The sequence below is a fragment of the Artibeus jamaicensis genome, unplaced genomic scaffold (genome assembly GCF_021234435.1).
Source record: "Artibeus jamaicensis isolate MK-2021 breed Jamaican fruit bat unplaced genomic scaffold, CSHL_Jam_final scaffold_1964, whole genome shotgun sequence".
Classification (NCBI taxonomy): domain Eukaryota; kingdom Metazoa; phylum Chordata; class Mammalia; order Chiroptera; family Phyllostomidae; genus Artibeus; species Artibeus jamaicensis.
Genome location: NW_026522030.1, coordinates 8,003,173 through 8,016,731, shown reverse-complemented (window position 1 = coordinate 8,016,731; position 13,559 = coordinate 8,003,173). Strand labels below are relative to the sequence as shown.

Genomic DNA, 13,559 nt, shown 5'->3' with positions numbered 1-13,559 from the left:
GGTTATGGTACTCTGATGTGGTCTGTAGCTGTCTACTGGGTGCACAGTCTCTGGGGTTTCCTCGGTGGTGCAGGCCAAGGTACAAGCACCCACCTGTGTTCTGCCAGGGGCCAACCTGCCTGAGCTATAAAGTGATCTGAGATGGCTGCTACTTGTACTGGGCTTCAAGATTCCCAGGCAAAGCCAAGCTGTGAATCTAAGCTGGCTGTTGGTAGTGCTGGGCCTCAGGCCTCTTAGCAAGAGGTACCAGGGCTGGGGAATCACAGAGGCTGGCTGTTGCTTTTTTGAGAGGATTTAGGAAATTCGAAGCATGAGCTAAGACCAGTCATTCATATGGAAAAGTCACAGTTAACAGTTTGGGTGGGCCCATAAGTTGGGTGGGACAGAGTCTCAGGGGATCTCCAAGGAGGGACAGTGTCAGCCAGGTTGATGGAGTCTCAGATGTGGCACCCACCTTCTGGCTCAGTGGCCGTGTTGGGCGATGGCTTAGAAAAGGGACAGAGGCATCTGTCCACCTTTCTGTCTAGGAGAAAGCTGTCCCCCAGCTCTTGCCTTGATGCCAGACACTTCAGTTCTTCCCTGTGTGCCACTCATGCCTTGGCTGCCCCAGTGCTGGAGCTCAGAGGGGGTGAGTCTGAGTAAGTCCATGTGTGGGTTCTTTAAAAGGAACTGCTTGGAATTCCAGAAGTTTCTTCCACTGACTCAATCCCTGCTGGTTTTTGCAGCCAGAAGTTATGGGGACTTATCTTCCTGGCACTGGAACCCTGGGCTTGGGGGGTCTGATATGGGGCTGGGACTCCTCACTCCTCAGATATCCCTCCCAAATTTTTATCTAGTACATGTGGATGTGGGACCCACCCATTCTGTGTCTCTGCCCCTTCCCCCCAGTCTGGGTGGATGTGGTTTCTTTAATTCCGTAGTTGTCAGACTTTCAGTCAACTCGATTGCTGATAATTCCGCATGATGGTGGTTCTATATTTTAGTTGTAATTTTGTTGTGGTTGTGCGAGGAGGCAAGCTGTGTTTACCTATGCTGCCATCTTGACTGGAAGTCCTAGAATCTTTTGAATCAGTTGGACAATTTTGGGGAATGGTGGTGAGTTTCCTTCTTTCTTGCTTTTTTTTTTTTGGCCAACCTAAGTCATTTATGATTAAAAATGTGTGAGAATTCCTAAGCTTTCAGATTCTATTCCTTATGGTAGGAGCATGCAGATAAAGATCCCACTTTACATGGGCTTCCATGGGGTCACGAGAAGTTGTAGGTGAGCAGCCAGCCAGACTGTTCTTCTGGGAGGCGCCCAAGTTCTTTCATTTACCTTTCCCTATTAGCTGTCCCGAGGCCTGTCCTTGTTTCTAGCCTCTATGGCTCTGAACTTGGCAGCTTCTAGGGCTCTCCTGGAGAAAACCAATCCATTATTTCCTAAGCCTCCCTTTCCTTTGCCTGAGTAGAATCACAAGATGGTTGATACCAATTGACTTCTTTCTCCACTCAACCTTTTCTGCTTTGTGTCTTTAACAAATTCTGTCCTGTTTACAGTGTATTTTCTGTTACTGCAACACATTTTTCTCTTTTTATATTGCATTGTTACTCTGGAATTTTAAAAGCAGAAATAATCATATGTTCTTACTCTGCCATCTTAAAACTAGAAGTGTGTGGGATGTGTATGTTTGTTATCTCAGTTGCAATTCACTTTGTATGTCTTTATTGCCTAATAGTAGGAGGTACCAGAGAGTCTTCATTGTGACATGTTTTTGTTTTTTATTTACTCGTTTATTTGTTGGCTTAGAAGTTGGTTTTACTCCGCTACACTTGCTGGGGCACAACCAGTCACACTGCAGATAAATGTCAGGACTCTGTGGGCACAGATAGCTTTGGAGGTGAAGCAAATGGATTTATTAAACTCTGTAGTGTTTAATTTCGGTTGGAAATGTAATGCTTCGTTTTTATGAAGGGAGCTTTGCTGGGAGGATGCATTTGTACTCATTAGCACCCAGTTTTGTTCTGGGTTGTGGTAAACTGATAGCAGTTAGTTAGAAGAAATTTGTAATGCAACGGCTCTCTTTCTTACTGTAAAATAATCCGTAAAAACTCTAACTTCATCTTTCAGTGGGTTCCTCCTTTTTTGTATTGTTAAGTATGCATGTCTTTAGCTTCCCCAGTAGGTGAGTTAGTAAGTAGTGAAACACTGGCTGAACTTTGAAGTACTTTGAATTAAAGCAGGCTTGGTGATTGGTCTTTGCGGAGACAAAGATCTTCAGTTTGATGTTTTTTTATATATTTGTTATTTTTGCTTAGGAGCAATATTTTCTGTTAGTTTGATAAGACTAGAAAACATGGTTTTCTGTGCAGACATGAGGTGTGCACTAAATATTTGTTGAATTTCATAGAAGTAATTTAAATGCGAAGAAGAGGAAGTTGGACATTTCAAGACTGAGCAAATGAAATCTTTACCCAGACCTCCCACCCAGAAGTAGCAGTTTTTCAGTGACACTGTACAGGAAATATGCTTTTGTTTCACAGATTGTAAAGTACTTTCTTATAAATTAGTATAAAATACATGTGAAAGTGTTTACCAAAGGATCAAGCGCTATAAAAATATAAATATTTCAAGGTTAAAACTTGATATGCTTGCCTAGGCCGGTGTGGCTCATTGGATTGAGTGCCGGCCTGCCGGCAGTCCAGTGATTCCCAGTCAGGGAACAAACCTGAGTTGTGGGCCAGGTGCCCAGTAGGGGGCGCTTGAGAGGCAACCACACATTGATGTTCCTCTCCCTCTCTTTCTCCCTCCCTTCCCCTCTCTCTAAAAATAAATAAATAAAATCTTTAAAAAATAAATGACACTTGAAATGTTTAATGGGTTATTGTAATGCTATGCAAATAAAATTTTTAGTAGGTCCCAACATATACAAGGGGGGCAAAAGTAGGTTTACAGTTTAGAGCACTCAAAACAGAGTTTATTCTTGTATGTATTATTATTTATTACATATTACTTATTAGTATTACAACTGTAAACCTACTTTTGCCCACCCTTGTATATGTACTTGTAGTTTTAAAAAAAGTTTTATTATGGAAAATGTCAAATAACACTAAACGAAAGCGATTCAGTGCAATGAACCCTCATGTATGCATCACCCAGGTTCAACATCTATCAACTCTGGCCAATTTTTTCATCTCTCTCCTACCCACTCCCTCACTCCCATGCCAGGTGACTTTTTAAAAAAAGCAACTTAAGCAGCAGGAATTGATTATCTTCCAGTTCTGAAATCAGAAGTCCAAAAGCGGTCTCAGTGGGTCCATGTCACGGTGCAGGCAGGGCTGCGTGTCTTCTGGCGGCTCCAGGGCAGGATTCGCTCTCTGGCCTTTCCAGCGGCCGAGCCGCTGCATTCCTGGGTCTTTGGGCCTATGTTCCATCCTGGCAACATAGCAGCGTCTCTCCTCTCTAACGGCTTCCATCCCCACATCTTTCATTATTATTATTATTGAGATAAAAGCCACCATTTTAATGGATACAATAAAGTGTACAGTTCCCTGGCTTTGAATACATTCAGTATGTGTGTGTGTGTGTGCATGTGTATTTATATAAATAAATAAGTTTTATTTTGGGGGATGGGGTGGGGAGGAAGAGGAAGGGGCAGGAAGGAATGCGAACTGGACGGTCTCTACAGTGTTTTGGGATGGCCACTACTGTCTAATTCCAGAACATTTCCGTCACCCCCAAAGAAACATCATACCCGTTAAGCAGGCATTTCGCATTCCCCTTCCTCAGCCCAACTGTTATGAATAACACTGCTCAGACATTCATTGTACAAGGTTTTGTTCGAACACCTGCTTTCACTTACCTTCACTATATACCAAGGAATGGAGTTGTTGGATCATATATTTAATTCTTTGAGGATTCACCGAACTTTCCCAGAGTGGCTGAACCATTTTACAGTCTCTCCAGCCAGGTGTGAGGGTTGCAGTTTCTCCAACGCTTGTTAGTCTCCTTTTATTTTTTATAGCCATCCTAGTGGGGTGAAATGGCAAAAGACGTATGGAAGTTCCACCCTTTAGTTCAGGCTACTTTTTTTTTGCTTCCTGTTTTCATTGTTTACACATTTGTAGAAATGGCTGGCATCCATTTGACGTCCACCATGTGCTGGGAGCTGTGTTAAGCTCTTCACCTACATTAATTGGTCTCACTTACAGAGTATAGATGCCCTTGATTTCACTAGCAACCCAGATTCCTTTGCGTAAACAACTAAGAAGGTAATTGTAAAGGTGAGGCTGAAAGTAGGTGTGTCCCTTTAAGGAAGCTTGAAATAAGAAAAATGAATTTCTTATTTCAGAAGGAACTTCTGTTTGCAGAAGAATTCACCCCAGGGTTCCTTTAAATGGCAAGCTTCCCTGATTCATTAAACATTAAGTTCAATGCATTAAACCTGAAAACTGGGTAACTATTTCAGGAGGTTATCTATAATGTTAAATGAGGCATACCTAACCACTTATTTGCTCATTAGGCCTCTCCCCCTCAATCCCCATCCCCCGAGTCCTGTTTAGCATAAACAAATGAGCATATGCTCTACAGGACTGATGAGGTAAGAACAGAGAGCCATCCACTGGATTTGGTCATTACAAAGTTGCTGCTCATCTTTAAAAGGACAGGTTCTGCATTCGGGTGAGGCAATGGCAGGGACACGCAGCGTCGAAGGCGGTACCAAAGACAGCTTTATTTTGGGGTGGCGGAAGGGTGGGGGCTGAGAAGTCAATGGAAAAAGTGGAAGTGAAGATAAAAGATTTTTTCAAAAAGGTTGAATGAGACCGGAAGGGGATTGGAGAGGATTTAAGGTCAGGGGCTAGTTGGATTTACTTTTTTCAGGTAGAAGGAGAGAGAACCAGCCCTGGCTGAGGTGGCTCAGTTGGCTGGAGCACCCTCTGGTGAGGGAAAGGCTGCAGGTTTTATTCCCAGTCAGGCTACATACCCAGGTTGCGGGTTTGATCCCAGGTCGGGCTGTGTACAATCCCCAGTCTGGGTGTGTGTGGGAGGCAGCCAGTCAATGTTTCTCTCTCTCTCTCTCTCTTCCTCTGTCTCAAAAAGCAATAAAAAAATGTCCTCGGTGAGGATTAAAAAAAGAAAGAGAATTAGCTATATTTTTGTAGACTCAGGGAGCAGAACCGGATGAGGAGGCAACGGGGAAGATGCTGAGGAGAAGGTATAATTAACTGACTGTGACAACCACCTCCCAGTGAACTAATGAGTCTAGGACAGAGGGCATAGTTAGCTTTGGGGCGGGGGAGTGTGTGGTTTGAAGGGACCTGAGGAATGGAGGTGAGGGCGGCGCCCAGTAGATGGGTGTCTGTGGAAGAAGCCAAGTGGTTAGGAAATTTCCCTGTGATGGCCTTGAACCTGGTTCCTCCTTCAGAGAGACGGTAATCTGCTTAGCGTGAAAGGTTGAGCGTAGGGTTTCAGGAGGGTGGGCTGTCTAAGGGAATGAAAGAATAGGTTGGAATAAAGGAATTATGCTAAAGGACAACCCTTTCCTGTGAAGGCAGCTTCTCTGCTGCTGGAACACTGGGCTGGGGGGGTGGGGGGGCCTCTGCATCGGACCCAGTCATGCGTTTCTAATGTTCTACGCAAGTGTGGGCTCTACCAGGCATCTGACTTGGATTCCCCGTGTGGCTTTGTCATTGTATTCCTGACTCCAGTCCCCTCCCTCCTGTTATTACTAAACCTTCCCACCGTGCACGCCAGAGCTCCATCCCTGTGAAAAAGAAGTCTCTTAATTCTTAGCCTGCTCTCCGAACACTCCCACCATCTCAAGTTTTAACCGAACCCTGAAGATTAGCCATCCCCTGACATTGCTGCCACTCCTATAACCAAAAACACGCCAACTTCTGCCAAGTGACCGCTCAGTGGCAGGAATTGTTAGAAGCACAGCCACCTGCATAGCTCACTGAATCCTCCCGAGGTTGGCGCTGTTACCTGTTTTTTACAGATGAAAAGACTGAGGTAGCAAGAGAGTGTAAAACTTGACTGAAGTCAAACCATTTGGCAGAGGGCAGAGATGTCCCCAGGAGGCATGGCGCCAGAGTCTTTGCTCTCGGGAACTAAACCACACTGGCTTTGCAAAGCTCTTTTGGGCTGAGGCCGTCGAATTTCCAGACAGCCAAGTGCTTCATTTCCAGGGGGGTGAGGGGGTGGAGCTGATGTTGACTGTTCCTGCATCTTTCAAAGGTTTCGTGTTATGGGTTGCTTAACATGGGTTGCTTAAGCAGAGGGTTGCTTCTTGGCTTTTCCACTCTGAGTGCCTTTGTATTCCACTTCGGGGGGTTGGCTGAGTCCTTGTTGCCGCATCTGATTTCTGTTGGTGTTGTTTTCTGTGGCATTTTTGTTGTCATTCTTCTTGTAACTTAACAATATCTCTATATTATGGAGTTTGAAGAGTTTCTTCTCATCCTCACAAACACTTGTTTTTCTTCCCTTCCTTCTTTGTTAAGGTGTGGTCTTCCTAGTGGTGTGAAGGAGCATCTCACTGCGGTTGTGATTTGTATCTCCCCAGCGCTAATGATGTTGATCATCTCATGTGCTCGTTAGCCCACTTGTTTATCTTGTTGGGAGAAATACTGACCAAGTCATTTGCCTATTTTTAAATGGAAATGCTCTTCTGATGTTTCATAACTTGTACGTTTCAGATTGTACCTTAGCAAACCCTCCCGTCCCCTGTGGTGGCCGTAATGCAGAAGGCCTTTAATCACGCACTTGATCAGGTGACTACAGAAACAGGGTAAAGCCCAGAGATCCTGTAGCAGCCAGGTAGGTAGGTTGAGGTTGCCCGTGATATTGGCTCAAAGAAAATGTGAGAGAAATTTGTGTAAGAGATGTAACGAAAGTTACACTCTTAAGAACTTGTGAGTATAAACCTAAGCAAACAAAAAAAAAAAGTGGAAGAAAGGTATTTTTTCGATAACATGGGTTTGCCTCATATACTTATTCCTCCATCCACCACGTTTTTTTGCCCCTTGAACTGGGAGCAGAATCTTACTCCACTTAAACACATGTTTGTGTGGTCCATGTTGTCTGCCTTCTCCCTTACACTATTTCCTCTTGTCCTGACTTTTTCATCATGTCTTCTGCACACCAAACAATATAAAGGTAACTAACTGTTGGGTTGACTGGCCGCTTCCTATATCCCAGGAACTACGCTCTAGTGTTTTATTTCTTGCATTGGAAAACTGACCGCGTCGTCTTGATTTACTCCATCCATTTATTTTTCAAAAGGGTTTCCACGGATGACCAGTGACACAAAGATCGGACTGGCTGAGAAATGCCATTCCTGGGCACGCGGGGCAGAGAAATGTTTTGTTAGCCTGACGGTTGAATTTGCACCATCCTGACCATTGCTCTGAATATTTTTCTTCCTGTCTTCACAGCCGCTGCCGGAGAAGTTTGTGGTGAAAGGTGTTGTGGACCGTTTTTCAGAAGAGTTCGTGGAGACCAGGAGAAGAGCTTTGGATAAATTCCTGAAAAGGATCACGGATCATCCTGTCCTTTCTTTCAATGAACACTTCAATGTTTTCCTTACTGCTAAGGTGAGGGCAGGTTTTTCCTGTTCCTTCCCCGAGACCGGTTTTCTCCAGGCTCTTCGTTCAGGGTCGTCTCCGTCTTGCACAAGCCACCTTCCTGTACGGTCGCTGTGGTGGCTGTCCTGTAGAGGCTGCTGTGTTTTGGGTGCCCTTTTGCGTTAGTATGGTCACCGTGTTTGAATTCAGGAGCAAACACAGCCGTGCAGCAGCAGAGGAAGTTTGGATGTTTTCACTTCCCAGGAGCAGGGATAAGTGTTTCTTTAAACACTTGTTGGCGCATCACTGAGTGAGGCCATTCTGACCCACGGTGGGCATGCAGGGTAAGAACAGCTGTTTGGTGAGGATGTTCTCCACAAGAACCCTGTGCCGAGGAGGAAACCGACATTCAGGGAGTTTGCACCTGTTCAGGTAGCATCACTAGTGTTTGAAGTTGGGCCCTTGTGGCCCCCGAGGCCACGCCCGGGCTCTGGAACAGACTGCCTGACCATGAGTAGTTCGGTATTACTTGGCCACGGCCAAGTTTTGGATCAGGTGGGCATTTTCCAAGCCTCTGCTGGAGAAGTATTTGGGTTCTACCCAGTTGCCAGTTTCCGTTTATTCAGACGCCACTCGGAGACTCACCAGCTTCTCTCTGCACTTCCCTGTTGGCAGACCTGGCCAGGAACCTGCGGCACCCTCCCCCGAGTGTCTGCAGAAGCGGGATCCCACGCCAGCTCCCTTCCAGCTCCTCCCGTGTGGTTTCACGTGTCATGTTCCCACCTTCAGGACGTAGGTAGTTTTTCCCACGTTGGCAAGGGTACTGAGGCCCAGGTGCTTTCCAGTCTTCTTTTCTGAAAAGGCAAAAAATGAGAGATAGTTACGGATGGCCTCGGGGGCGCTGAAGCCTTCCGAGAGGGCGCCTGTCTCCGGGCACCAGAAACCACGCGGCCACGTCCGCTAGTTTTCGGGCAGTTTTTCTTTAAAACCCCCGTTGGCATTTAGCCTCATCGACGACATTCCTATTCATCTTCCTTTCTTCTAGGAGGCCTTTCCCCCACAGGTCAAACTTGTGTTATTTTTTAAATAAGTGTCTCCTGGTGAGCTGATCCTTGAGGTAGTTCTTTCAGCTTATACACAAAGTAAACTCCATTTCTGCTGTCCCCAAAGTGCAGCTCACTGATTCTCCCAAGTTATAGGTGTCCTGGCCAGGTAGGCCCTCGAGCTTAGTCATTTTAATTACACAGAGGCAAAAGGGTGGGGGGGGGGTTGGACCCCTGGTGGATGGGACATCGTGTGAAGAATAAATAGGAAGATTGTGTGTGTGTGTGTGTGGAATTTACCTGTGGGCCAGGCAGCATGGAATGATTAAAAACAGTCCTTCGGTGTCTTAATGAAAGTCCAAATTCATGCTAGTGAGTGAGTGAAGTTGGCTTGTTTAAACAGAACAAAGTCTAGCCCCAATTCAGTGTTCCTTGCTGAACTAAATGCAACGAATAACCCCATCTTCTCTCTCGTTTTTTAAAATTGTGGTAAAATACTCATAACACAAAATTTACTATCTTAACTTTCTCAGGACGTACAGTTCATTAGTGTTAGGTGTATTTGCACCGCTGTACGCTAACCTCCAGAACTTCTTCATTCTGCCAAACTGAACTGAAGTGTGGACTCCTCCATCTCCCATCTCTTTCTTCCCCCAGACTCTGCCCCCCCCCAATCTTTTCTTTCAACACCTCGAGCAACTTGGTCTTGTTCTTGAATTGCCCGCTTACACACCTGCCACGGCGAGCGCAGAAGCTTTCTCCTCCCTGCGAGGACGTGCTCTTATCACAGACCAGGCGTGCCTGGAAGCAGCAGCCAGGACTGCTGGGAGAGGTGGGGGACACTCAGCACCCACTGTGTTCGAATCGGCGTTTTCATCTGTGGCAGAAAGGGTGCAGCAATCAGATAGGCGCTGCAGCCAACATGTTAATTAACTTGGATGGCTGGGGCTACCCTTTCAAAGGTCTACTCTAAACAGAGCTTATGCAACCCAACGAGCCCTTCTGGATCCAGCCCCGCTCCAAAAAATACTATCTGCGGAATCAGTCTTGAGAATTGCAAAGCTTCATTATGGTCTTGTGCAAGCCTGGTGCCTCTGAGGATATTATGTGCCTAGAACGTATATGGTTAGAAGGGGAAATGGAATTTTTAGAACATTCTCTCTGGCATCCTGACTTTGCAGAGAAGGAGAGAGGTGGAGGAAGGGGGCTGGGGGTGACTTCTGCTGTTGTTCAGACAGGCGAGCCTTGGCTGGAGTTTATATGCTGAAGGATTCGAAGTTGAAGATACAGATGGGGAGGGGGGGTTGTTGCTAGGGCAAGGGTCTGGGTTGCGGCGGGGTGGATGGGAAAGGGTGCAGTCAGGAGCAAAGGTGAAGGCCCGGCCTGCGTGAAGAAGGAAGGAAGTGAAATCGGGAGGAGCCTGCACCTCAGACACCGTGGAGATCTGAGCCTGTGTTGTGTGTCAGAGGCAGGGAGGCTGCTGGACAGTGGCAGTGACCGTGATTTCCTGCCCTGTTCCTATGTTAGGCCCCTGCATCTTCCGTAAAACCATCTGGGGAGGCACCATTCAAGTTAGGGATGTAGAAGAACCTGAAGATACTGTCGCTTCCTCTTCTACTTTCCTGATAGGCAGTAGCTCCTTTCTGCCCGCACCCTGACGGGCTTTTTAAACTTAGACTCAGTGCCTTACATGGCTCAACCTATTTCCCTGTCTGTGCCTTGACCAAGAAGCCCAGGATGCAACGTTTGGTTGTTTACAGCCCCTGCCCACTTCTGCGCTGAGTTTCCAGCGCTGGCTTCTCTGTCCCCACTTCTGGCTCCCCCGCCCCCTTTACTCTCTCCTCTTATTTGGCTTTGTTTGAGATGTGAATAACTGAATGGAGTGAATTTCAGCTCCTGAATTTTGGTTCTAAATACAACTTAGGATATTTTGCGAAGGACAAAGGGACTTTTGGGTTTTGGTCAAACGTGTTGCAAAGTGATGTTGGAGACACAGTGTTGTTTAAAGGAGAACACACTCAGGCGAGTGAACCTGGTTGGAAGGGGGCCGTGAGCCTGCGGGTTGTGATGGCAAAGAGGGGGCCCTTTGGTGCGTGTGGCCGGGCCCTCCAGCTCGGCTCCTTGTGTTCTGAGTCCTCTGTTTCCAAACGGCCGTTGCCTGAGGGAGCTAGTTACTGAGTTCTGACTGTGTGGGCGCCTGAGCCTCTGGGGTTATCTGTACCTGTGTCGCCCCTAGGACCTGAATGCCCACAAGAAGCAAGGGATGGCGCTGCTGACCCGAGTGGGCGAGTCGGTCAAGCACGTCACCGGCGGCTACAAGCTGAGGAGTCGGCCTCTGGAGTTTGCAGCCATAGGCGAATACCTAGACACGTTTGCGCTCAAACTGGGAACCATAGATCGGATAGCTCAGCGGATCATCAAAGAGGAAATAGGTGAGCTCTCTGTTGAGGTTTTGGGGCATGCACAGGAACCCGCAGAAACAGCACTCGTGTGCGCTAAGGAGGATCAAACTGCAGAGGTGGTGGAGGGACAGAACGAGGCCATATTTTACTTATGAAACTAACACTCACCCGGAGGGGAGGAGGTGGCTGTGGCCGGAGAACAACCGGTGCCACACGCTCTGCCTTGCATCGCGGCCCTGGGGTTGCTCTCCCCACTCCCGTTTTTGTCTTCACTTGAGCTTCAGAAGTGGAGACACAGATACAATGTCCCTTCATTCACAGGGAAGATAATTCACAAAAGGAAACTTGGCTGTCTTTTCTGGCAGAAAGATGATTCAAAGGGACAGCATGGCCACCTGTGTTTGCCAAAGTTGTGATTGCAACGAGCCTTCCGACTGGAAATGGACTCGCCTGCCTGACGGGGTTGCATTTCAGTCCCGCTCTCCCTGCACTGCGCAGACACGAGGCCTGTCTGCCTGTGTTCTTCCTCGTTGTTGCCACTGCTTCCTCCTCACCTGTCTCGTGGCCACCTGCTTTTCTGTATCCCAGAACGTCGGGGCCTTTCATGAGACAGACAGACCCGAATGGCGTTGGTGATCGTGCTGGGCACGTGACGTGAAACTCACGGAGAGGACTGTCCAGTAGCTGCCACCTGTTGGCTGCTAAACAGTGGCAACAGCATTGTAGTGTCACGGCCAGAGTCCCGGTGAAATATGGTGGCCCAGAGTTTCTTTGTGAGGGGAGAGAACGGTTTTTCTTGTTTCCTGTGCTTTAATTCTCCTTTCCCCACTGTTGGTATTGTGTGGGGCCCGCAGGTTTTGGAGAGAGCTTTAGGTCCATGCGCACCTAAGGACCTAGTGTTTGGGTGACCCCTGTGTGAGGGAGTGATTCTGCCTGGGTGAGACCACATATCCTGTAGCAAACGTTTCTTAAAATTCCATTGCAACTGATTTTTTGGTTAGAGCATCATCCCAGTAATACCAAGATTGGGAGTTCGATTCCCAGTCAGGGCACATACAGGAATCAACCAATGAATGTGCAACTAAGTGGAACAGCAAACTGATGTTTCTGTCTGTCTCTCTAATATCAATACATTTTTTATGTGAACATTCCTCTAAACCTATAGGAGACTCTGCCACCGTTGTTAAAATACTGCTTCCCTGTGTGGGTAGGCGAGTGTTTATTTCTGAAGGTATTTGGTGGGGATGGCTCCTGCCACTCGGCCCCAGAGGGTACTGTGGCCCCCACTATCCAGAGGCATGGCATCTCATTATGGGGTGGGGTTGAGTGGTGTTTCGACCTTAACTATAGCATCAGCTTTTAGAGATTTTTAAAAATTGGTATGCCCTGGCCGGGTGGCTCAGCTGGTTGGAGCGTTGTTCTGTGCACCGAGACGGTTGCAGATTCCATCCCCAGTCAGGGCACATACCTAGGTTGCAGGTTCAATCCCCCAATCAGGGAGTGTATAGGAAGCAACCGATTAATGTTTCTCTTTCACATCAGTGTTTCTGTCTCTCTAAAAAAATCAATTTAAAGAATGGTTACACGCGGTGCCGTGTTGAAAGGAGCGCACGCTCAGGGGAGGGAATGGCCGAGGAAGCACATCTTACTGTCGAGAGCTCCTGGCTGCCGGGTCACGGAGTCAGTAATACCAGTGACTGCGCCCAGCTGGAGCTCCCGGTGTCTCTCCCCCGCCCCGCCCTTAGAGTACCTGGTGGAGCTGAGGGAGTACGGGCCTGTGTACTCCACCTGGAGCGTCCTGGAGGAGGGGCTGGCCCAGCCGCTGGAGGGGGTGTCGGCTTGCATCGGCAACTGCTCCACCGCCTTGGAAGAGCTGACGGACGACATGACCGAAGACTTCCTGCCCGTGCTCAGGGAGTACGTCTTATACTCCGACTCCATGAAGGTGAGCCGGCGCTGCCCGGGGACTTGGGGCTCTCCTTGTGGTCATCCCCCCAAAGTAACTGATTGTTGTCCGTTTGCATGTGGCACAGGTTTCCTTTGTCCTGGGTGGGCAGGGTCAGACGCGTGGGCATGTCAGTAGAGCCCGTGGCGAACAAAGTATGTGAATTAAGTGAAAAACAAAATAGTTTGGAAGGAATATTCGTGGTCACTGAGAATTCAAGGGGGTGTGGAGGTTACTAGAGCAGCCCAGGATGCGGCGGGAAAAGAACAACTGGGTGATCGGAGCTCTTGGAGGTTGTTAACATGACTGCTGAAATAAAATTGAACAATGAAGCCAGAAGATGAGGATGAGGAAATCTCGGAAAGTAAAACGCACAAAAACAGTCATTGGGCAGTAGAGCCAAAGAAAAAAAATGCAAAAACACTGAAAAGCTGAAGGAAGGGACGAGACAGAGAGAACTGGTCCCAGAGGTCCAGCATATCCAACTGATAAGAGTTTCTGGTTGTGAGAGGGAAGGGAATTGTGAAAGAAATAATAGAAGGAGCTCTCCCAGGTTCAAAGGACATTTTAATTGCCCAGCAAGGGGGAATGAACAGAGAAACCAACCCGGAGCCTATACCTGGAATATTT

General features: G+C 47.5%; 1 protein-coding gene across 2 annotated transcripts in view; it reads left to right on the top strand.

Annotated features, from left to right (window-relative positions):
- SNX30 (sorting nexin family member 30) overlaps nucleotides 1-13,559 on the top strand; it is an 84,865-nt gene that overhangs the window by 51,048 nt on the left and 20,258 nt on the right. For both annotated transcript variants that reach the window (XM_037152666.2, XM_037152667.2), the window contains exons 4-6: nucleotides 7,411-7,569; nucleotides 10,819-11,014; nucleotides 12,730-12,929. In XM_037152666.2, the coding sequence (XP_037008561.2) occupies nucleotides 7,411-7,569; nucleotides 10,819-11,014; nucleotides 12,730-12,929 (555 nt within the window). The remainder of the gene's footprint in view (nucleotides 1-7,410; nucleotides 7,570-10,818; nucleotides 11,015-12,729; nucleotides 12,930-13,559) is intronic.